This window comes from Takifugu rubripes, chromosome 14, assembly GCF_901000725.2.
Source record: "Takifugu rubripes chromosome 14, fTakRub1.2, whole genome shotgun sequence".
Classification (NCBI taxonomy): Eukaryota; Metazoa; Chordata; class Actinopteri; order Tetraodontiformes; family Tetraodontidae; genus Takifugu; species Takifugu rubripes.
Window position 1 is genome coordinate 3596874 of NC_042298.1, and position 24592 is coordinate 3621465.

Below are 24592 nucleotides of genomic sequence, written 5' to 3' on the forward strand. Positions count from 1 at the left end.
GTAATGAGGTGAGATGGGTGGTAAAGCAAGCGCTCAGCCAGGCAAAATAAAGCCATATGTTTGTCTAAAGGTGCCTTTTTTGGACTGTTTGGGATGTCATGGTGTCGAGGCGACGCGTCGCGCCGAATCGTCTCCCTGGGCTTCTGTGCTCCATCAGGCTTACACAGGGTGAAGCAAACGGTAAATAAATGGCATTCGGCAGCAGCTCTGCTCAAGGCAGTGGTCTCGGCCCTTTAATCTTAGCCAGCCTCTTCTCCTCACTACTTTTCCCCTCTGCTCTGACTAACCATCCTTGACAGGGGAAGTGCAGATAGGTAGGCTGGCAGTCAGCTGGGGGCAAATTTAAACAAACGAGAGAAATAAAAGAAGGTGCAGGAGACAAAAAAGGGAATCTGACAGCTCTGGTCCAGGAGAATAATAACGGGCTGGAATGAAATTAGCACAGGCGAATGGAAGCAGTAGAAAAGAGAGTGCTGGTGAAAGGGAGAAAAAAATAAGAAGTGGGTTCTTGTTCTTTTCTTCAGAATCAGATTATGAAAGCCAGTGGGAAAGGAGGGATATGCTGAGCATAGTATCTACAGCTTAGCTGGTGTAGCAAAGGGGGCAGACATTTGCAGGGGCTGCTTTTAGTATAATAGAAATATGCCCAACAGCGAATGTATCCAAAATGTGTGCGTGCGTGTGTGTTGAAATGTCGAGAGGAGAAGGAGGCGATGAAAGGAAGCCAGCATGTTAGCGTTGGAAGCTGTCCTTGACATTGGTTATCACTGCGCTTGTCCTCAGAAAACATTCTCCTATCCACCCATCAGGGAGGTTCTTTTTTCCCCGAGTGCATGTACATTAGTCTTAATACAATCTGTGAATCAGCCATTAAGAGTTGGGAATCTGCACTTGCATTTTGATAAGTAGCCCTAATTGCAGGCTCACAGGAGATGCAACCGGGTGAGCAAAACATTCTTTTGCAATAACATCACACACATTTAGCCCAACGCTCGACATGCACTCCCACTATAATGTCAAGACGTCTCTCCTCTCAGCATTTAAGGCAGATGACATGACAGCACAGCCAAGGATCACCGTGAGAGTGTCTAAGCTGATGGCGCTTCCAGCATAATTGTGATAAATGACGGTCTTTTGTCAGGGTGCCTCTCTGAAGACTGTGCTTTTTTTGTTGCTTGAATACATGGGTGACTTCTATTCTCTCCGCCAGTTGCAGTATGAGCAAAAATACATAAACACAGTTTGCAGTACCTGGGGAACAGGACCTGCATTGGAATATAATGGGGATTTTGAATGTATGAGGCAGTTCTGTGGCTGGAAGTCTTTTTGGTCTTGCATAGGTTGGACTGATAGAGGGTGAATGGGCGACAGCCTGCCAATATCTCTCCTAACCTAATGGCCAATGAAATGTCAACAACAGGCGAGAATGAAACATTTTATTTTTCACTCTGTGGTGGAGATGGAGCCCAGAACAGCTGTAGAATAACGTCACAGTATTGAAATGTCCCACGAGGTTGATATAAGCCTCGTGATGACCCACAGGATGGGGGAACAAGGCACTTGACTGGAGCATGCACCCTTGACAAATGCTAATCCCAACCATAAACCACTGATACCCATTGACCAAACCACAACACACACCTCTGTACAAAAGCCTTCATCCATAATTCAGAGGAATTAAAAAAGGCCTTTCATCTAAAGTGTAAAAAGGGATTTGAGGACGGGACGAGCACAAACACGGTTATTTTATTTTTCCTTTTTTCCAAAAAAGGACAGAGACTTTGAGACGAAGTACAGAAACGGTAGACAGCAAAACACGGATCTGAATGCGTTCAGAAATTGTAAAGGGATTACTTACATTGGTATTCCGTCTTTGTAAACAGTGTACTAAAATAGAACTGCGCTGTAGTTTGTGTTGCGGCAGGATTAAGATGATGTAAAATGCTTACAGAGCCGCCATTGAAAGATGTTCTATAAAAACTGTCAACAGTTGGCATCTTGAGTTATGCCCATTTGCAGTGCTAAAATCTGCGATGCTAGATTTAACGTCCAGAGCAAAGGACGTTTGAATGTTTTAACGCTCTAAACTCGTCTCAAGGTGACGATGTTCATGTAAATCTGTGTTGAGGGAAAACATTCATTAACATTTACTCTCAGACACCTAATTAACATCAGTCAGCGCTTGTCTTGAATCAGCCCAACCTGGCAGAATGTCATGTGGCACAGAGATTCTCTTGCAGGAGCAGTAAATTTAGCTGGTCCTGACATAAAAGATATGTGGCACCATGAGAAAACATCCACTGCATGAATTATGATCATTGATATTGATTTCCTGACTCTTCTCAGATGCTTTTTGTTTTTAGGCTCGGCGCACTCTCGTTCTCAGTCCTCCGACGTCCATTTGTCTTAGAGAGCGACAAGCCAAAAATGAAAGTTCTGACCCTCTGGAAAAATATATGTACAAGCACTTATTAAGGAATGTTCCTGGTAAAGTGTCCCCTGTTGTGTGTCTTGAGATTTTATCTACTTGCAGATGAATTGAATCCAAAGAGAGGATTCGTCCTCGTAACCGGATGGTGAATGAGCGGAGCCACATTTTATTGAAATAACTGAGAGGAAAAACTCCACTCACAACCTAAAGCTGTCTGAATTCAGACAAATTCACAATAGGTACTTGAATTTGATGCTATTGTCGGGCATTTGTGCTTAGATTTGAGACTCCTAGACCTTGGTGTGGTGTTCCCCGGTATTCAATAACAAAAAATCACTTCCACAAATCACAGTAATGAACTGCTTCTTGAATGACATGTGCATAAAGCCAAGCTTGCCAAGTGTACGTCACCATTGTATCACAACCCCGGTGTTGCAAGTCAAAAATATCCTTTTTGTAATCATGCAAGCATGTTTGAGCGACTCTAGAGTTCATGGGAGATGAAGGATGGCCCTAAGGAGGTCTCCTTTGGCTCCAGGCTGATGTGAGAAAGAGTATGGCTTTGGGAACAAGACATTGTGTGATAATTAGAGGGAGGTGCTTTCCCCTGGGCCTGGCCCTCCTCCTGCCCCGAGCTTTGGCTTGGCAGGTTTGAGTCCCCCGTTTCTGCGGCAGCTGCAGTCCCAGGTTCTGCAGCATCGTGCTCCTGTTTGTGTCGCTCCCAGGCTGAGCTCAGCTTCACAGCCAGAGCCAGCAGGTTCTTCCCCAGGAACACCGTGGACACGCGAGAGTCCTTGTACCACAGCATGCCCGTGCCCCTCAGGGCAAGAGTGAAGATATTGATAGTAACCAAGCTGAGCCACGGGTACAGACCCTCCCTACGGGGCCCCCTCTGGCCAGGAAGGCCAGTAGCCCCCAGCTCTGTGAGGGCCACACACGGCAACAGCAGCAGGAGTGCATAGCAGTAAAAGAAAACCAGGCCTTCGGCCCAGATTGGCAGCCTCTGCTCGGTGGCAGCTCCGGCGCCTGCTGCAGCCCCGACCTGGGCTTCCCAAAGCCCTGCTTGCAGGTCCAGCACATCCAGCAGGTCCACAACCACCCACAGTAGCCGACCTCGGACTTCCTGCTTTCGGCGCTGTGGGGTCATGTGGTCGGCTCCAGTTAGGATAAGAAACAGGGAAGGCAAGCAGATGGACAGCAACAGCGTCAGGGTCTTCCTGGCCAGAGGGTCCGGCGGCCGGCGCTCCTCCCTGTAGTTATGGCAGACGAAGAAGAGTTTGAGCTGGAGCAGGGAAAGGAAGAGGAACCAGAGGGCGTTGGCGAAGCCTCGACGTGGCGACCGAGCCTCCGACACCACGCCGGCAGAGACGAAGCGCAGGGCCAGGAGGAAGCCCACGTCGCCCAGCAACACCGACGTGTACTGCCACACGCTGGGTCCCTGAACACCCAGCATGCTTTGCTCCAGTAGGTAGAGGTCCACCACTGCCATTGTGCTCACCGTGACCAGGGTTGATACGCACACCTGGGGCGTGGGCACCATGCCTGTGGGACACACACACAGGTATAAATGCACATTGTCTGCTGATTCACAGGCTGTAAAGCTGAGAAGACTGCAGGACAACTCCCTCACCTCCTGAATGAATTCAAATCAAATGTCAAATATTTTTATACTTGTTGCTATGGTTTAATGCAGCGGCTGCATGGTAGGCAATAAACGCCCTTGATCTTTAACCACAGCTACATCTACCCTGGCTGCTGTTGTCAGGAAGCTTGTTAATTTTTCTTCCCCTCCCTCTCTCCTGCTCTTTGAACTAAAGTCTTCATTTTCCATGAAAGTCGAAACATTCAGCTTCTTGGTGATTTCCTCAAGTTCTCACTGTTACATTTGGTCTTATGGTGTTTCTGCTGTGTCTTTCTCCTTATTTGGAATTAATTGGACTCACATGCAGGCAGGTGCCCTATCAAATTCTTTTCATGCCTCCATTATGGAATATTTATTCTTGCTTTGTGCTACATTCTTCGGTAATGACTAACCCCCCCCCCGCCTCAGAATGTAAATAAACTAGTCTTTGTGTACCTGCTTTGTTCAGCTGGGCAAGAGCACGCTGGCCATGTTAATTCAGCTGAAAAGGAAGGGCGATTACGGTTGTTTTACATCTCTCATCTCAGCCACTGACAGTGTAAACTGCTGTATTGACATCACATGAGGAATGACGGTTCACTTTACAGCGTAATGAAACCAGCGTCTGTTGATGGCCGACTGTCTGCCGCCTTCGCAGCGCTGCTCATTGGGTGCCAACCCCTCAACCAGATCAATGCCATTATAATATAAAATCATTAGCAGCTCGCACGTGGCGTAATGGCTACAGTGGATCGTGATCGAGCGGGAGATTGTCGGGATGATTACGGCCTCAGAGAAAAGGCTGCCAGTGTAGGTATCGATATCTTGGTGATGAAAGACTCATCATTGCTTCCCTCGCCGTGAGAGTAACAGTAGCTCTGCCATTTCCTCTGTGCTCTTTGAATCATTGAAGAGGGACAAGAAACTCCACCGGGCAAAAAGGGAGTTTGAGATATATGCGAAAAGGCGGAATGAGCATATGACTGCAAGTGGAAGATTAAAGAGCCTCTTGGCGGTCTCCGTGCCCATTAAGGTGTTATAGTCTAGTTGTAATACTTCAAAAATAAGTTCAGGGAAATGAAAGGCGAGGGTAAAGAAGAGGAAGATGCTGATGCAGGGAGACTTCCACCCTCTTGGAGGCACGTGTTTCAGGAGTCCAGATACATTCCTCTCAGGAACTACTGAACTAGCACAGCCATGTTCCAACTAGGATAATTCAAGGAGGAGACGGTAGGAATGATCTCGGCTGATGAATTAGCTCAGAGGCTCGGTGGGAAGGTGGGCCCGCCTCATGCTGGTATTCATGATATCTGATCTCAGGAGCCTTTCCTCCTTGCTTGAGTTTTCTTTTTTCCTGAAAATTAATTTTTTGCTGCAAGGCTTGATTTTTAAATTAAATTTTGGTCCAATAGATTTTGAAAAGGGGGGGAGGAATAAAAAAGAAGCTCCCTGCAGGGAGACGTTTACAGCTGCTGTTTTACCCCGAGTTCATGTCTCCTTACACCTGCGCCTGAAGCTTCACCCTAGAAATCGCCCTGGCAGCCCGTGTTTGGGTTCAGATATTCTGTCAACACCTCCAATTTATTTTGTCCAGCATGAAGGCCTGAGCCGACACTCCTGTGTCCATTCAGCTTATCAATATTGACTGAATTCATCATTCCCTGTCTGCAAAGTGTCGCTCGGGTTGACAAGGTGAACTAACCCATTTCACTGTAAGCGATATATAATAACATATTAACACGAATGAAAAATGGGATTCCTCTTTTTTTTTTCCAATATTGAATCCACTGGCAGTGCACTTTCCTTCACATTTCTCCAATTTATCTGTGAAGTCAATCCTTCTTGTGCAAAATAATAATTCTTTAAAGCAAATCTGACGGAAGCAAATAGAGCAAATCCATTTTAAAACCGCATTTTATCGACACAAGCACGCCACATGGAGCTATTGCATCAAAGGCTGGGATTGTCAGAAGTTCTCCTGGGGGCCACTGCAGCAGCAGAAGCTTCAGGGCAACATCTGTGTCTCCATGTGTGGAGTAATTAATCAACAAAGAGCCTGAACGCTGTGCGCAGATAATGATGAATTAATCCCCTGTCCAAACCCTCACTCAATCATCTGTTGATCTGTCAGGTAACATCCATAGGTTAGAAGTGCTGCTGCAGCCACGACCTTTCCCTGATCATCTTTGAATATTCCGAACAACCATTTGCTGCCACAGTATTTTGAGCAACACCTTTACAACGCTGAGGAAAACTTGCCTGCGCCACCTGTTTCATAACTGCAGGTTCACAGCATTTCTTGTAGTAAAAGTGAATCTTTAATTACCCAAACCATTCGTCTTGCACTTGGGCTCAATCCTTCCGGCTTGATGGACAAAAAGAAACGTTTCCCACCTCGAGAGAAGCGCCGTCCGCGTCCGATAAAGTCTCTTTTGTGGCCGATGATCCGGGCGCGGTGATGGAGTCAGAGTCCGGGATTTCGCCCTGAGAGAAGGCTCATGTCGAGGCTCAAACAGGAGGAAGTCATCGCCACAGCCCCTCCGAGCGGACCCTACTTTGTGGGTGTTGAGGGGGGGGGGGGGGGATTTGTCAGTGCATCCCCTCTTTGTGCGGAGCTGTAATCTGCTTTGGCTGCGCGGTTTATTGCAGAGGCTCGTTGTGGCTCAGAATCTGGGTCTGTCACCTCCCGCAGTGTGTGCTTCTGCTGCTGTCAGGTTTATCTTTGGACACAGCAGCCGGGGGCAGATAGCCGTGCAGGGGGTGGGGGGGGGGGGGGGGGGGGGGGGGGGGGGGGGGTGCGCTGAGGTTAGCGAGGATGGGGCTTCGGCTCCGGCGGCGCGGCGCGGCAAGTCGGTCAGAAGTGGAGCGGCGGCGACGCGGAATCGTTAAAGTGGAGGCGGCAGCTCGATCCAGCCGGGAGAGATGGCTCGGAGGAGAGGAGTCCGAGCTGCGCCGCACGGAGAGCAGGGCGACGGGAAACTCACTCACGTCGTCCGAGTTTGGTTGTGCCGTTCATTTGTAAGCATGTTACGTGCTCCGGCGCAGACCTCCCACATCCAGCGTCCCTCCTCCTCTGCTCCCGCCGGCAGCGCGGGGTCGTCGAGCTGCAACATGCCACCGAGATTTCAAAATACGCAGTTACACTACACTCGTCGGGAATAGTAATGATGACGACGAGGCCACTTGCGGAGGATTAGTTGCATTGTTTGGGGGCATGCTGATACCTTATTTACCCTTCTTCTGTTGGAAGGAAGAGCCGGGGAAGTGGAGCGATCAATGTCTGTAGCCTGTAGACACATTTGGAGCTCAGAAGGCAGATGTTACAACTTTAATTAGTCCTCCGTCTGTCTACTTACTGTCTTAGTCACACAAGAAAAATCATTCCCTTCTTGTAGATTAGCTCATTACAGCTGAGTTACTGCAGACATAAACTGGAGATCTGGCAATTTCTCAGGACAGATCTGGTCAAAAAGGGAGGCAGTTTAAAAGGAGGCCAGCTCAAGAATTTAATTTCTGCTATCCTGTCAAGCTTAAGTGCACTTTAAAATATGTCTACTTCCTCATGCAGGGCATGTCAACGTGTATCAAGCCTTGAGAACACATTTCCCTCAATTCTGTAGCTCTCAGTGTTAAATTCTGGAGTGAGAAGTTTCATCAGAATGGTGAGGAGGAGTACAGAGACTCATCTTTCTTGTCAGATTCGTGTCTATGCTCTGCCGGCAAGTTCCATTTTCTTCCCTTTTCCGTATAGATGTGTTTTAATTTTGGATCCATTTTTCTTCTGCCTCTTGTCTGTCCTGTTACTGTGCCCTGGCTTTTTTGTTGTCAGATCCCCGTGGGTGTGGTTGAAGGTCATTCTCCATGCTGGCTCACTTTCAGACCAGAGAGGGGGAATGAGGCAGGAAAAAGGGCAAGGCAGAGCAGTGAGAATAGCAGAGGAGGCGATGGGGGCAGCCGGGCGGACAGGCTGTCCACGGTACAGCGCAGTCATCACTTTTCAGACATGATTGGGAAAGTTTGAACTAGGCTTGAGAATAAAACAAAGCAAGACGTCAGCCTGGCGTATAAAATTTATTTTTGCGTGAAAGGCCGCCATGCTAGCTGTCGATTCACCCTTAAAAAGCATTAAAAAAAAAAACCCACATGGCTTTAAAATCCTTGGAGTTTACTGCATTGCTGTCATTATTTGCAGGTATGCAGTATTTTAGCCCCGCCCACTCTGCTCAACACTGTGCCCCTGAGCTGCAGCTGGAGCTTAACCTCTGTAGGCTCTGACCCCCCCCCCCCCCCCTAATGTGTTGTAAAACGGCAACATCAGGTTAATTCCACCCGACAAGTCTGAGCCAGATACAGATTTCCAAGAAGAGGAGGTAATTACACATGCAGTTTGATGCATCAAGGTGGTTCGCTTCACCTTTGATACCATCTTTGAGAACGTTGGTGCTCATGCCCTGGAGTTGCAGGGAACGCTTCATTAGTTTTCTCTGTTGAGCTCCTGCGCTGCCTGCTGTATTTTTGTCAGCCCGTTATTGGTGGAGCAGAGAAACGAGACAGAAATCTCCGCCGTGATCGGTGTCCCAGCACATTAGAAGAAACGTGCGAGGATGTTAACCAGGCAAGAATCGGGATTCTCATCAGTGCAGCTTTGAAATCTTCCTCACCTTGTTAGCGTCGGACTGCTGTGTCTCCTCGTCTGGTCAGAGAAGCTTGTGTTTGGCTCCAGCCTGCAGTTCATGCTTGTTTCCTGCTGCAGACGGCACACATGATTAATCATGTGAAGTGGCAAAAAGCACAAGACTGTCAGGACTGTGAGGGAGACCTAATGGAGTTGAAAATGGGATGTTTTGTCATGATGCAATACATTTTGTTCCACCTTGGCTCTGCTCTCTATTTTTGCTCCGAACAACAGATTCTTCTTATGTGCCAGCAACCAAAGTCAAGGCAGGTTTTCCAGGTAAAAACCAGTCTGCAACAAAAACAGTAAAGAGTCCTGTCGCTGTTATTGTGTTAAAGACGAGTCGCTCCGTCGCTTCTCCACTCGTGTCCATCTGAGCAGCCCTCCCCCGACTCTTTAATATGGGGCTGGATGTCGGCTCCAGTTGACTAGAGACTGGGCCTGAAAACCGTTTTCATTTTCCACTTAAGACTAATCCACCCAATTCAGCGTGCAAGATCAAGTAAAATGAATGTCCAGCGTGAACTGGATTTATGGTTGTGCTGTGTGCTTCCTAATCTCAGCCGCTGCTCCGCCTCTTACCAGATTCTGCTTCTGCTGTTGAGGGCTTTACACGAAATCTAATCAGCTGTGCGAGGACTCAACAGGCGGCTGAATGTGATAAAGTGCCAACAGCAGAGCAGATTAAATGAAAACGATAATGAAGATAATGAATGAGGGTGTTTCACACCGAAGTGTTTAATTAACCTCGCCCTCCCGCAAGCCTCCGCTCTGACACCTTCCTCCACATCGCGGGCCTCGTCACCCACCTGCACTCATTTATCCAGTTGCGTCCTGTGCCAGGGGCAATTAGTCCAGCCTCCTGCCCCAAGGCTTAATCCCGCCTCCTCTGTCTGCTCTGCAGTGCTCCTCTTGACCCGCTCTTTCTTCCTGCCTCCATCTCACCTCTTCTTTCCTCCACCTCCTTCTCCCTCCTTCCCACTTTCTCCCCAGAAACACCTGCACGTACGGCGAATATTTCCCCACCGTCAGCACTCGATGGCATCTGATTATTCCCACATATCCACTACTGAACTGTCGGTCTTGTCAGATTGCAACAAGGCTAAAGTTTTCATAAATAAACATACGCGCATTCACCCATATTCATGAGGACCTCCCACGGCCTTCGCTTTTCTTCTTCGCTGGTGCTGTCTATGGTCAAATCTTCCCACCCCCATTGTTCAAATATCAACAGCTATTGCTGGAAATTCTAATACGGCTCAGCTGTCTCTCTCTCTCTCTCTCTCTCTCTCACACACACACACACACACACACACACACACACACCCTGCTACACTAGTGCTTCATCTTGTTAAAAAGAGTTGCTGAAGCTGAAAGGCCAATCACATTAACGCGGAAGAAGTGTCAAAGCGGACCACAGAGACTGTGGTGGAAGGGGTCAGTTCAGACCGACACTTCCTGGATTTTAATTGCAAATGAGTAATTGCTCATATAATTAAGAGTAATAAGAATCTGCCGTTCTGAACTTTGAGGCATTATATAGCCATTACTCACCACCGCCGCTGCCCCATCTGACAGCGCGATACGTCTCTGCGGACGATGTAATCCCGGTGTCCTCTTTGAAGACGCTCGGCCAAATGTCCTTATCCACAGCTGGCGTGGAAGGCCCCCGCCTCGGGTGATGGGTGATGGGCTGCAGCCATTTTATAGCGCAGAGCACCCGCCTGTAATCAGTCGTGGTGGAAGAGAGGATTTATCCGGCAGCCTCCAGGGTGATTAGATGTCCAGATGCGGGGAGCAGGGCTGGAGATTTGGCCACGTTAATGTTCCAGTTCTCCCCCTCTGATAAATGTCACGTAAAGGTGGAGAAGTGGATCCTCTATGCACGGAGAGGCTGACTGAACATCATGTTTCATTAACGGCTGCAGTTACACTATTGAACAGCCCAAAGCCAAAATAAAGCTCGCTCACACACACAGACGCTCGGACTCTTCTGGAGCAGCTTAATTAAAAATGACTTCCTGTCTCTGGTGCATGTTTAACTGTGTAAGGAATATAACTGCCGTCTATCCCCAAGTGGGTCACGACTCTCGTCTTTCTTATTTGCTACTTCTCACCCTTTTCTGGTGTTTGTGCCAGCCTTTTCTTAGCACTGTCTGTCATAGATGGAGGCTGAATGAAGTGTTTTCCTCTGTCTGTCTGCAAGGACTCTCTCCTCCCTGCTAAGTGCCTCCCTGTCCGTGCTTAAGCATATTTTAGAAGCATCAGGGATGATCTCTGCCTGGTCAGGGAGCCCTTTCATGGCATTGTGTGCTATGAAAGAGCCATCTGCGTCAGTGGGAGAGATCATTATCTGACATGGGCTGAACAGAGGGAGACGGCAGGAGCTGGAGGCATGAGGCAGAACCTAACCAGAGGGTTTGTTTTGACTCATAGCCTTACATCACAACCTTTATGCTAATCCATATTTAATTAGACTTTCTTCTCCGCTCCCTCCCTGATTATTTACCTTTTCTATGCTTTTTAAAATGATGCAGAGGGAGGGAAGGGCATGAGTAAGAAGGTAGTGATGTTGACAAGGGATTACTATTAATAAGCACCGTAGCGGAGGGAAGGTAGAGCGAAGCCAGGGCTCCCGGGACACGGCTGCATTTCATTTTATTAATTGGATATTGCAATTCAAATACAATCCATCAACGGTGAAACAATAACCTGCCTTCACGTGCGCAGTGTGTTGACATTTAAGCCTGCGTGTTGTTTTTGTAGTGCCGAAGCGTAATGAGGAGCGTTCGGGACGGCGATGAAGTGACAGCCTGGTGGGGATGGGACTGATCAGCATTCATCAAGTGCTTTTCAAGCCTTTAGTGGAAATGATGATCACGGAACTTTCCACTCCGTTAGCCTCAAATAAACACCGCCTGCCTCCTGTCTTTGGAAAGTGTCTTAGCATGACTGACTTTTCATCAGATTCTTTATTAGAACCCAAAAGCTGTTATGGAATGATGAAGGCTTGCCAGTGCATGGAAATGCCTCCATTTTTTTGTCCTCCTCCTCTTCCTCCTCATTTGTGAAATGAACTTTTCAGTCAGCGTGTTGCTTTTGTGAAGGATGGGCCTTGAAGGTCGGTAGAAATTTGAGCTCTTATAATTACATATTTTCTATAGGGGTTTGCTGCTGAATCCAGCTCTGAAGGGGAGCGGCTCATATAAGCAGTTCATTCTGGTTTCGTTGACTCAATGTCAAACATCCATTTTGCGTCTGCTTTGGTCGGCCTTGCACAAGTATCATTCATCACTTGGTTTTTCTGGCTGTGTGCACCAACATGCATTCAATCTTAGCTCGAGTGACAGTCACGCCCCAAATGAGCTGTCTGGAACAACACTGCACACACACGCTCGTATCCATCTGAGTGTGTGTATAAGTACAAAGCCAGTCAGAATCTATTGCACATGAACACTCACATTCGTCATATATATTCAGTGACACTGTGAAAATATATTCCGTCCTTTCTGAAGGCCTGCGAGTGATTGAGTGACAGCCGCCGTGCAGGCATCTGCATTCTGGCGGCGCCGCGTGACACAGTGTGACATCTGAATGTTTTCCAGCTCAGACTTCTCATACATTTTAACAAGACCCCCCCATCACTTTATTCCATGTTTATTTCCCATCCAGAGAGGAATCCCCATCGGGCAGTTCTGCAAGGACTTCAATGAGAAAACCAAGGAGCTGAAGGAGGGAATCCCTCTCCCAATTAAGATCCACGTAAAGGTGCGTCTCTAAAGCCCGCTGTAACCCACCCCTGACCTTTTCACATTCAGTCCACCGCCTCCCAGACTGTGGTTAAACCCACTAGCTGCAGAACATCACCAGGCGCCTCCATTATTCATACTCTTCAACTGAAGTAAGCCTTTTCCATTTGCATTCATTAATGAAGCAATACCCAGAGGAACTGGGGGCCAGGAAGCACTTAGTGCATGTAGGAATTGGGAATGACACGGAACAGTGGCGTTTTGGGCTGGTGTGTTTGTGTGTATTCAGCTGTGGCCCCTTTGCTGAATACACATGTAAAGGGGGGGAATTTGTACAGGCTAATCCTTTAAAAGGTGTGAGCTCCTCCGCCATCACGCCGGGGCTCCTGCTGCTGTCCGTCATTGCCATCTGTCGGCCGCGTTCGGTGCCAGGTTCCCTCTGCTCCGGGGGTGTGTGCACTCCCTGCTCAGGTTTCATGTGTTCATGGAGCGTGAGATTAGCGTTCCTCACTCTCACGTCAGCCGTGTCGACACTCATGTCGCCTTTCACGTTATTCCAGAGAAGCTCTTTGACAGTCATCTTCCGTAGGAGGATCAGATAAGCAGCGTGAGAGCTCTGGTCTCTGCTTGGGGCTCCACCAGGTCCTGTCCAAACAGAACAACAGCGCCACCAGCATTAATTAACCCCTATCTCATCGTTTATCTGTATTCAAACAGACAATAGCAAGATTAGAATTCTGAGGGCACGCCTGAGGCGCTGTCAGGCATTACTTTTTATTCACAGCGATGCTTTCAGCTAAATGTTTTGAATTAGCATTAAAAATAACCCACAGCTGAGGACCAGAACCATTAATACTGCAGATGTTTCATTCTAAATATGAAAACTGTGGCTGCAGGATGTCACAGGAACACTGTACGCTGTGTCTGAACAGCAATATGTCCATCTAATATTGTTTTATTGTCCCCTTTAATATCCTTTTTCATCTACAACCGCATTGTACTCAGCATGTTTTCCATATGTGGAGGAAAGCTGGGAGGCCGTTGCTGCTCAGGCTAAACTTTATTGCCATTTGCTGGGTTTAATTATATTTTCCCTCAGTGGCAGATAACAGTAAGCCCAAAATACACTTTTCTCTGGTTCATATTTATCAGTATGGCTCTCTGAGCCAGATTTATTAAAAAGGTCTTATGCCTGAGTGAATGACATCAGAATAAGCGCTGCTGCAGAGATTCTTTTAATTCTGATGCTGGAGGACGGATGAGCTGACCTTTGTCACTACAGTACCTGCGCAGCTTTTATGGGCACAACAATGTGTCTGGCTGCGATAAAGACAATCCACGACCACACGTCTGCAAAGGTTCAGCTAGAGTTTAGATTTAAGATGGTGCCGTCTGTAGGAGCACACGTTACTTCTTGTGTCTCCACAGCCCGACAGGACCTATGACCTGAAGATCGGCCAGCCCACGGTGTCGTACTTCCTCAAACAAGCTGCGGGCATCGCGAAAGGGGCCAGAAAAACAGGTGAGGAGGGCAGGTGGGGGCCCCCGCTCCACGCTTTACCCACCACACCGTCTCTGGAACGGACACACGTCTGCCCCCGGATCCATCGATTGATGTTATATTCATGTTGTCGAAGGACAGCAGAAAGAGAATTATGCATTTTTACCTGTGTGAAGAAACTTCCTGTCTCAGTGCACACTGCCTCTGGGTCATTGCCTTTTTATTGTCTTCTTGTGTTGTTTTTCACCTCTGTAATCCTAAATCCTTTGTTTCCAAGGCCACGAGACAGCGGGGATGGTGTCTGTGAGGGCTGTGTATGAGATCGCCCAGGTCAAATCCCAGGATGAGTGCTTCAAAATGAGGAATACTCCCTTGGAAACAGTCGTCAAAGGCATAATCGGCTCGGCTCGCTCGCTGGGCATCAAGATTGTCAATGAGTAAGTGTCCTTCAGTGTGCTGACACCTTGCTACTGTAATCTAGGAAAGCATAAACACGTCCCCGCCGCTGAGGCCGATTCCTTAACTTCTGTGATTCTCAAAGCGTGCTTGAGCTTAATTCTGCAGCCAGTAACTGATGGAGGTGTCATGAGCAGATGCTGTCTGCCTCCTCTCAGAGGACAGATAAGAGCAGCAAACCTGTTTCATTCATCTTTACCAAAACCAGGGTGAAGCCACAAGAAGCCTCGCGTACTTTAATACTGATTATCTATTCATGCAGTCTGGTTAATGCTTGTCTTTCTGATCTTTACACATACTTTGTTATTATCAGTGATAATGGAAGAGTTGGTGCCGCTGCAGCTGTTGCAACATTAGCACATCCTGATATTGCCTTTGAAATTCACGCATGAGCACGCATTAAGAACCCTTCATATCAAGACATCCAAAAAAACATCCAATCTTATTTTCCAGAAAATGATAGAAATCAGATATTTGGTTGTTCAAAGTAACAGCGGTGAGGGTTTCAGTGAGCGAGGCCGTTGACTGGAGAGAGGAAAACAAATAAAAGTGCAGAAAATGACAGGCTGCTCAGTTCAAAAGAGCTGAACGGCTTCAAAATGGCCTCCAGAACGATGTGGAAGAAAATGGAAAACTCCCTTTTTAAACGGATGGAATAAAAGCTCAACCATCAAAGACAGAGCTAATGAGGAATCACAGAAGGTTAACGTGTCCTCTGAGGACTGTAACAACCAGAAGACCCCTGTGAAGATGAGCCATCAGTGAGAAGCTCCTGTAAAACACACGTTTGCTGCACACGTTACTGTTTACCTACACACACACCCAGCGGCCTGAAGAGAAGTGGCCCAACATGTTGTGGACTGCTGAGACAAAATTGTTCTTTGGGGTTCTGGGGGCCTCAGACAGTTTGTCAGCTGATCCTCAAACACCCGTTGTCACGGCTGTCTCACCAAGACAATGTTAATAATAGTTATGGAGGAGCCAGTCCAGCCCCCAGCCCCCAAACCAGTGGGAAACACTGGGGTGACATCAAAATTCTGTTTCTGAGACAAATCCTGATGAATTGTGGAAGATGGTTAAAGTGTCAGGCTGGAATCCCCCAAATCCCACCAGATAATAGGTCAGCCGTTCATAGAAAAGCTAAATCTTCCAGCAGTTTTCAGCTCACGCAGTAATCATGAGTTTGTAATGAAAGATAGACACACTGCTTTTATTTTGAAATGCCAAATATGCTTCATATGCTTTATTCTCTTTTCTGTAAAGTCATACATTTCATGACTTTTCTTTATTTGGAAAAGAATGTGCAGCATTTCAATTCTGAATTTAAAATTTTTTATAAACATTTTAAGTTTTATCTGCTTCCTTTAACACATTGCTCTTATTTATGTTGTTATAGCAGAAAATGGCTACAACAAAATGAACATGAATGAAACTCAAAAACGACTTTATGTTGTTGAGCTCTCAAATCTACCATCAGCTAGAAGATAAATGACAATTTAAAGCTGCAGGTGTTTAAATTCGTTTACTTTCCTGGAAGTTTTGCTTGTGTTGGCAGAAGCGACACCATCACAAGGAGATTAGACATCGCTACACATGCACGCGTCCACACACCAGCGAGTGACTTTGATTTTGAACCTTTTCATCATTAAAGATGGCGTTCTCCTCCCCGGTATCCTCCCCCTTTCATGTCAGCACCTCCTGTGTGTGCTGCAGTCACATTCTTTGGGTCTTTGGTCGACTCTCTGCCCTGAGTCGCCAACTTTTAATCCGAAATAATGCAGGAACTGGACAGCAGCATCACGACTGAGCCCGTTTTCTTTCCTCTCGTCCTCAGTCTGTCCGCTGAAGAGTACAGAGTCTTCCTGGAGCAGCGGGAGGAGCAGCTGAGGGCTGACGCGGCCGAGGCCGCCGCCGCCGCCGAGGCCTCGACGGGCAAGAAGAAATGAAGCCCTGCACCGTCCTCCACCTGCAGCTCCTCCTGTGTTTCAGTCTGAGATGAATAAACTGTTGCTTTGTGATGTGTTTGCTGTCCTTGTTTCTATTTAAGTCCTTCCATCCATAACAAGCACCCGATCTCCCGGCTTAAATCGCGTCCACGATCAAGCTTGAAATAATAACTTATTAATGATTTACAACCACTTATTTTTAGCAAGCATTCACTTGTTATAAACTCAGCACATTAGGCGCTATTTGAGATTTTTAACTCAATGATTTATGTGCAAAAATCCGCGATGAGACAAGAATGATGTTAATTTTATGAGAAAATCCTCAATAAATGATGGTCTGCACACCTCAGGATACAAATCATTTAACAGGGGAATTAAATAAAGTGCTGCTGGAATGTTAAAGCTGTCTGATCTTCCCGCCGGGGCTTTTTCATCGCGCAACACATCACGCAGGTGTGTGAGGACTGTTGAGAGTTCTGATGGGAAACTTCCAGCCTCTTTTAAAATAGATGAGAAGAAGGATCTTTCTTTTTCAGCAGCGAAATTAAAAACGTTTTCAGGTCGGACTGAAGGACTTTGATTAAACTGTTGGAATGAAACCTCCTGAAGCCTCCTGGAGGGGCTCCTCCGGGGGGATTTTATTTCAGCGTACCCTGGCAACAAACCCTCTGTCTCAGGGAGGCAGAGAATATTTATGACCCTCTGTGTTTCATTTCATCTGAGCCGGGCTAATGAAACTGCAATTGCGTGTCTTGGAAGGAATCGTACACGCGGCCTTTTGATGTTATTATCTATTATTAAAACTTCTGGAAGCTGTTTGGCTTCCGTTCAGGTTGCACAGATGGTTTCTTATGCACATGACACAGTTTTCACCAACCTGTGGTGAGCTGCAGTCATTGATTATTGAACGCATCACAGGGGAGCTCAATAACCCAAAATTATTGAAAATGGATTCACGCCTATCGAAACACAGCTCTGTCTTTCTTTTATCTTGAAGTTTACGTAAGAATAGTATTGTGAGCTATTGGTATGGTGAATTGAGATATTTAATAGGCAAACAAAAGTAAAAAATAGTCTATTGTAGGTCATTAGTCCATAACTTTAATGTGAATTCCTCATTATGTTCCTTAAAAATTGAGATTTGATTAATTGAGCAATGCTTGAGTGAGACTTTTAAAATCTGAGCTTCATCATTATCTTGCGTGAAAATGAGTTTTAAAGTGCCCCTTGTTTTCAGACGTGCAGTACACGTGTCCACCACATGATGGCAGCAATTATCTGTTCAGCGCCTCTTCCTCCTCCTCCTCCTCTTCTTTGCCGCTGCAGCGGCGATGCAACAAAGGTTTTTCCACCCAGAAAATCTTCACAATTCTGCCACATTTACATCTGGACATACGTTTAATGTTTACAGACTACGTGAAGCGCAGAGGAGAACAGGCCTGAAGGTGGATGACATTTAAAAACATATAGAGAGAAATCTTTCCTTGATATCTAACATTTCTGTTTATTTGTGCCATTTTCTGTGGTTTCTCATGTGACTTTGGTTTACCCCAATTTGCCTCACATCCGTCTTTACTGTACCTCTAATTTTAGCATCCCCTCACCCTCCCTTTGCCTCCTCCCCCTCCCTCTCCATCCCTCCCCTCTCTGATCTTTCTGAATGGAGGCTGTGAATAAACGGGGGGCTGTTTCACTCGGAGCGCTCAAACAGGAATGCCTATATATGGAGTCTTACACCACACGGAGCTGTGACAGCGTCGCAGGTACACAAGTGGGCAACTGTGATTTGTAAAGAGCGGTGGTGGTGGTGGTGGGGGCATATGCCTACTATTATGCGTGTACGTGCATCATCCAAAGTGGGAGGCCAATTCTGTGCACATGCGCACGCAAGGAGAGGAAAAAAAATCCCTCAATGCCAAGCGTGTGCGTCAGTCTGAGTCAGATAGTGTCTCATTCTGTCTCGTCATGTGTGTGCGTCAGTACTGTTGCTGAGCGAAAGTAGCTCCAGGGGAAGAAATGGAGGAGAGCACGCGGGGAGGGAGCGAGCGAGGAGGCAGGGACGGCCGTGAGGATGCGGATGATGATGCTGATGCTGATGATGATGATGATGATGACGAGGGAGGAACGAGGGGCTCGAACGTGACGACACAGTTCCATCAGCCGCATTAAGTGCACTTTAATATAAATGCATTTGTAAGACAACCAAATACACTTATAAGCAACACAATAGAACACTGGTCCACAATGTCCATTCTGCAGGAAAATATCGAGAATATGGTCCATCTTGTGCAATAAAAATCTCTTCTTTTTTTTTTAAACAGACCAAAAACAGTAACATACAAATGTACAAATGTGTACAATCTTTCTGAAAAGAACATATGCCTATATCCACAGACATAATGCATATGCATTAACATCTTTTTCAAATATCACACGTACGGTATAATAAATGTACACATGTATAATAACTTAGCCTTTAATAGCTAGAACGTAGGAATCAATCCTTTACTTGACCGTAGACAACTCTACGTGAGCATGTCGACACCATGGGAATAGTACCATTCTCAACCCGTGTCGCTTGGTAACTGAATGGAAATAACACCAATCCCTATTTTCATTTTTTAAAACAAAACCTTTGTATTCTAGCCCCTCTCAAAAAAGAAGAATTGCTCATTCACATAGTCAATTGTGCCACACTACACCGCACTCCAGTGGAGCATCAATGTAAACGTCCATGTTGAAAATGGACTTGATAAAGAGTTCAGAGTTCAGCGGGTCAGGGTGCTTTCAGGCATGCAGGAGCTGCTGTTAGCTGCTAGCATTGCAAATATTGATGCCGCAACAATACTCAGCCGACTGCAGTCAGGCCGAGAGGGGCCCGGAGGGCCCACATTCAGAGTTTAATGTACAGTACAACGAAGCCGCAGGTTCGGTGGCGCGATCGGAGCTCCGGCAAACGTCCAGACAATTTCTTGTTTGGTGTTTGTTCTGGCGAAAGCAATGGAAACCTTTGACGTTCTGGAGATCGTTTGCATGCCAGGATCTCTACGCAGGTTCTATTGGTCAGCACATCACACTGGTACACGTATGAAATGTTAAAGGTTCGAAGCAGCAAACTCAAAACTCAAATGACCTTCTCATCGTTTCGCGGTTCCGATGTCGAAATGTTGAACAGAAGACATCTGAAATCGGACTGATCTGGCCGGTGCGCTTGGTCCTTGTTCCACTAATGTGCAGATAAAATTGTAAACATCTGACTCCGAATGCATTTGAGGTTTGGGTTTGCGTGGCTGCATGTCAGGCAAAAGTGCTATAATAATACGTCTCCCTTTGAAGCAGCAAGAAAAGACCGTTTTTCTTGTTGTGCAACACAGATTTTTCACTACGAGTGAATACAAATGCGCGTCTGGAAGTTAAATAGCGCTTACAAGTTCAGAGAGGTTTCTCTGTCTGATCGTATCTGAAGCTCGGGGTCACAGAGAAGCTGAGAGGAACCACATGGACTCAGAACCGGCTCAGTTGTGGGTCCATTTGGTCGCACCTTCCTGGAAATGTTGCACCACTTCTTAACAAAAATATGAAGCCAATCTTTGTTCTTCGGAGACACGTAGGAGTTAAAGTCCTCACGTTGTATATACATCATGTATATTTATACATTTAATTATTTTTCACTTTTCAGTAAAAGGGGCTCCACAAAATATGACAATATGCCATACTTAATGAAGTAAGTCACAGACTTATTTTAGAACGGAGGAACACTTCCACTCCCATCTGAAAGACAAAAGAAAGGAGGATTTTAGTGATGGTGTTTAAATCCTGTTTAACGGGAGCCAAGTGGGGGGAAAAGAGGCAGATCCTCACCTTTGTGGAAGCACTGTGGCGATGGGTGACATTGGAGTTGATACAACTCAGGTTGTTGCCCTAAGCCAGGGGCGATAGAGGCACCTGCCCCAAACATGGGTTCCAGGACGGCCAGTTCCTCCAGGAGGGACTGAGTGCAAGACACAGCAGGCATGGGCGACCGAATGGGCGTGGAAGTAGCAGAGCTGGGGGAGGCAGTGAGGATGAGGGGAGGGGAACCTGGGATGGAGGAGCAGCAGGACACTGGAGATGGTGGCACCTCGATCTCCATCGCTTCCTCCCCTAGCCCCTCCCCTTCCACCTTTGCCCCAGCCTCAGCGGCCACGGTTGCCCCGCACCCAGCCGTGGGGTTACATTGCGCCGATTGGACGCTACAGAAGTGGGCCCCTCCCTCAAACGGGGAGGATTGGCGCCAGCGAACTGAGGTTTGAGGAGAGATGGGGCTGGAGGGGTTGGAGGGAGTGGAGGTGGTCGAAGGAGACGGCGAGGAGAGGCAGGTGGTCTGAGCTGTGATGATGTTGTCCAGGAAGAGGGGGTCTATGATGCTCTCTTCAAACAGAGAGTCGTCATCGTTGAGGAAGATGGGAGCGTCCAGACCTCTCCAGGCTTTGATGGGATACATCTCCGAGTGCAAGTCGAGGGAATCGTCGTCAGCGGTTTCCATGGCGGGAGACATGAAGGGGGAGGGCGGGGAGGACGCGGGTGACATGGAGAAGGGGGAGAGTTTGGACAGGAGCGGATCCAGGTAGAATCCCTCTGCCAAGGAGCTGATGTGCTGGGCGATCAGGGAGATCTCTGCCCTCTCCTTCTCCCTCTCTCTCTCCAGGGAGAAGAAGGAGAGGCAGGGCTGTTTGCCGGGGGACGCCTCAGGGGTGAGGAGGCCCTCGGGGGGACACTGCAGGGGCCCCAGTGGAACGTCTACGTACAGCGGACCCCGGACCTCGGGCAGGGTCATCACCGTGCAGTCGCCATCTCCGGGGCTGTCGGGCGTCGGGGGCAGTTTCTCGTACAAGGTGCCGCTGCAAGCGTCGATGGAGAAGAGGAAGTCTGTGGACAGAGAGGGAAGCGAGAGCGGGGGCTTGGTGGACAGCGTTGTCGGGGGGGCGGGGCTGGAGGTGGTGGTCGGCGGGGCGGAGGAGGACGCGGCGGGAGCCAGCGAGGTGGAGGCCGTGGTCGTGGTGGCAGAGGGGGGAGGGGTGGTGGTGCCCGTTGGGTCGAAGCTGAAGAGGGGCTCCCCGAAGGGGAAGCTAGCCCCGCCGATCTGGGGAGTGTAGGGCGGCGTGCACACAAACTCTTTGGTCTGCTGCGCCTGTGAGGCGGGAACAGGGGGCAGAGGCAGGGGGAGCGCTGGCAGCGGCGGGTCCAGCTGGAAGGACGGCGGCAGGAGGATGTTCTGCGTTAAAAAGTCTAAGTCTGTCACTGTTTCTACGGTGACCGGAGTAGGAGAGGAGGGGCTCTCTGTGGGGTGCTGCTGAAAGAAGCTCTCCTCCTCCAGGGAGGAGATACTGGAGCGAGGATCGCCCTCCAGCTGCATGGCCTCGGCGGCGGAGCTCCCCGGTTCGTCAGAGGAGCCCACGCTGCAGCCGGCCGTGCTGAAGTCGAAGGACTGGCCAGACAGGCCGCTGCTGCCCGGGGTGAACACCTGGTCTGGGCTGGACAGAGTCTCTGGAGACTGGAGGCTCAGGCTCTCCTGCTGAGAAGCACCAGCACCCAGAACCAGCGTCAGCTGGTTCTGCTCCGCGGTCAACTGCTGACGCACCGCCCAGGCCTCCGGTTCACTGCGGGGGAGGAGGAAAAACAAAAGGGAAAGGCAACAGTTAGCGTGGCTTTTCTCCTGACAAATGAAGACTTTGTCTTCCTCAAAGCCGAGAAATTACCTGATGATGTAGTTGTTGCTGCTGATGGGGATCTCTCCTGGCTGCAGCTGCAGGACCATGTAAAGCCAGACCCAGGACTGGTCCTGCGCTTGCACGCGCACCACCATCTCAGCTCGGCCCTCTCCTCCTTCCCTCACTGTTGACCAAAGAGTCACAGAGTTGGCACCAGCCTGGAATCCTATTAATCATCCTGGTGCGTTTGGCTGCGTGGACGTGCCAGTGGGAACAATGCGCGTGTGGGCCCTGGACGGTTGTAACCGCTAGTTATGTATGTGTGAAAAGTATACTTACATAGGCTGCGGTGCTGAGAGGAGGCATGTGACAGATCCTGTGGGTGGAGGAGGCCGTACCAGGAGCGGGAGCTTAAAGCTGTCACATCAAAGCCAAGATAGGCGCTCACGCTGCAGGGGAGAGTGGGCGGCGGCACGTTAGTACGGCAACGTTTCCCCCCCCCCCCCTCCGTTAAATCATCTGGTAAACAGTTAGGATCGAGTGGAAGCGACAGATGGAGCTGAACGTGGGCTCACCTGTCCTGGGCGCTCTGCAGCCTCAGGTCCCGAGCGTGCTGCGAGTGGAAGGAGGCCAGGAACAGGTCGGCGTCGGCCCGGGGAGGGGCGGAGGTGGATTCCTTATCTGACCCGGGGCCAGAGCGGGTGGGGTGGGGGTCGAGAGGACAGCAGAAACACACCCAGATGGGGTTGGAGGTCCAGTAGGAGCTGGCGGCCGATTGCGGGGGGAGACACCGGGCTCGGATCAGAACCAGCTTGTTGCCCGTGCTCTGCCTCCTCACTGACTTGGACATGTTGAAACGGCAGCGGAACAAGCGATCTGCAGAGTCCAGGTTTAGAACGCTGATCAGTCACGGTCGGTGAGGAAATGACACTGTCTGTTTCTGAGGTCTGCGTTCTGTCTTACCCGTCTCCAGAGACGTGGACGTGGACAGGTTGGTCCTTGTGATCAAGTGATCGGAGGCGTCGATGATGTCGTACACGCTGTCCCCCTGTGCCACCAGATCCACCTGGAAAAGTGAATCAAAAATACGTGTTTCCCAGAGCCTATGGAAGCTTCCTGTAACCGCAAAGAGATTTGGACTCCATTTGGACTCACCATGGAGTGTCCAAGGTGCTCCGAGACACTGTCTGACAGGTAGAGCAGCTTCCCTTCTCCCGTCACGAGCATCAGAAATCCGGGCAGCGCCTGCATCAGCTCGGACAGCTCGTGGAGGTCCAGAAACGCGGCGCTCTGCTCCACACCGGCAGCGGGCTCGGTTCCTAGAAACAAGAGTCAGTGTCAGGTTCGTCAATTAACCTGAACCGAGCCAGAAACACTGTGTTAGATCTCTGCAACAGCAGCAGCAGCTGCAGCAGCAGAAGAAGAAGAAGGAGAAGAAGAAGAAGGAGCGTCCGCAGTGGGTTTCAGCACCACGGACAGCGACGATGGCGCCTTCAGCACCAGGGACAGCGACACGTGTTCCGACACCGTTTATCGGCTTAAACGTTCATTCACTCATCAATTATTCCCCCCCCAGCCCCACTGAGCGGGATCTCTGTATGGACAGCAGCCTGCGGTGCCACCAAAGCACTTGTTGATTTCACTATTGCGTCTCTGCGGCGCTGTTAGATCAACAGGTCATTTTTAATCGCTTTATTTTTATTAAAATAAATAAATAAATCTGGGAATAACGTCGATGTTATCATGATGGAATCTGGGTGGGATCGAATCCTTCTTACCTTGAGTGAAGAAGACGGATTTTCTGGTGTACATGCAGGCGAGGGACATGATGTGCAGGTATGAGAGCCGCGCTTTATCTGCGTCGGTTATCGGCAACAAGTCCTTCAGGTTCCGGATCTCGGCGTTGATCTGGTCCCGCCGAGCCTTGGACGCGCCTTTGGTCGAGCGGTACATGGTGGTCGGTTCGTCGGCGGGGAACTGTCGGAGTTCAGAGTTGGAGAGTTGTGAGCGGCGTGCGGCTGAAGGCTGCGGCTGCGGTCTCTGCCTCTCGGATGTGTTCGGAGACAGGTTAGAGGAGAAGCTCTGCGGTCCCGTTATTGGACATCGGTCATATCAGCTCTCGCTTTCTGTCCAGAGTGGTTTCAAAAGCGTCCCCTGTCTGGTGTAGCTCCGCCACAGCGTCCAGCTCTGATGGCTGCTCGCCTGCTGGATCTCTGTCCACCTCAGGAGCGCAGGTGATTCGGCGGCTGAAGTCGCCGTCTCTCGCACTGAAGTCCGGAACCCGTAAATCTGGTTGAGGGACTCTGCTCGCAGGTGACTTATATAGCCTGGGACTCCGGCAGAGCAGGGGGGCCCCCGGCGCACCAACTCCGACGTAAAACGGAAGGAGGGGGGTTGGAAGAAAGCAGGAGGGGTGAGGAGGACGGAGCAGCCTCGTATCGGCGTGAGCAGCGCCGAGGCTCCCCCTCCCTCCCCCGTGCCCCCTCCTTTCGGTGACTCTCGCTCGACGTCAGCGCTTCCCTC

General features: G+C 49.0%; 3 protein-coding genes across 4 annotated transcripts in view; 1 reads left to right on the plus strand and 2 right to left on the minus strand.

The window, feature by feature from the left end:
- Window positions 1-16454, plus strand: part of mrpl11 (mitochondrial ribosomal protein L11) — a 32256-nt gene extending 15802 nt beyond the window's left edge. The window contains exons 3-6 of the mRNA XM_029847347.1: window positions 12400-12495; window positions 13905-13998; window positions 14255-14414; window positions 16268-16454. Of these exons, the coding sequence (XP_029703207.1) occupies window positions 12400-12495; window positions 13905-13998; window positions 14255-14414; window positions 16268-16379 (462 nt within the window). The 3' untranslated portion in view covers window positions 16380-16454. The remainder of the gene's footprint in view (window positions 1-12399; window positions 12496-13904; window positions 13999-14254; window positions 14415-16267) is intronic.
- tmem265 (transmembrane protein 265) lies at window positions 1683-6817 on the minus strand. Of its 2 annotated transcripts, none has more exons than XM_029847345.1 (2): window positions 6379-6817; window positions 1683-3973 (listed from the first exon to the last, which is right to left on the minus strand). In XM_029847345.1, exon 2 carries the CDS (start codon window positions 3969-3971, stop codon window positions 2916-2918), a length of 1056 nt encoding a protein of 351 aa, XP_029703205.1. In that variant the 5' UTR covers window positions 3972-3973; window positions 6379-6817; the 3' UTR covers window positions 1683-2915. The 2 variants fall into 2 exon arrangements, with proteins under 2 accessions (XP_029703205.1, XP_029703206.1); XM_029847346.1 differs by lacking the exon at window positions 6379-6817 and adding an exon at window positions 4509-4911.
- Window positions 16455-18559: 2105 nt separating the features above from the next.
- On the minus strand, window positions 18560-24341 carry npas4a (neuronal PAS domain protein 4a). Its single transcript, XM_029847782.1, has 8 exons — window positions 23848-24341; window positions 23225-23388; window positions 23033-23135; window positions 22645-22945; window positions 22409-22518; window positions 22118-22253; window positions 20241-22018; window positions 18560-20150 (listed from the first exon to the last, which is right to left on the minus strand). Exons 1-8 carry the CDS (start codon window positions 24020-24022, stop codon window positions 20122-20124), a joined length of 2796 nt encoding a protein of 931 aa, XP_029703642.1. The 5' UTR covers window positions 24023-24341; the 3' UTR covers window positions 18560-20121.
- Window positions 24342-24592: the final 251 nt, after the last annotated feature.

Bases quoted from the DNA above. Each gene is read 5' to 3' on its own strand.
- npas4a (XM_029847782.1), bottom strand. From the start codon at position 24,022: ATGTACCGCTCGACCAAAGGCGCGTCCAAGGCTCGGCGGGACCAGATC. The intron at 22,519-22,644 runs GTGAGCCCACGT...TCTCCCCTGCAG, and splicing joins CTGCAGAGCGCCCAGGACAG to CGTGAGCGCCTATCTTGGCT. The intron at 22,254-22,408 runs GTAAGTATACTT...TTTGGTCAACAG, and splicing joins CTCTCAGCACCGCAGCCTAT to TGAGGGAAGGAGGAGAGGGC.
- tmem265 (XM_029847345.1), bottom strand. From the start codon at position 3,971: ATGGTGCCCACGCCCCAGGTGTGCGTATCAACCCTGGTCACGGTGAGC.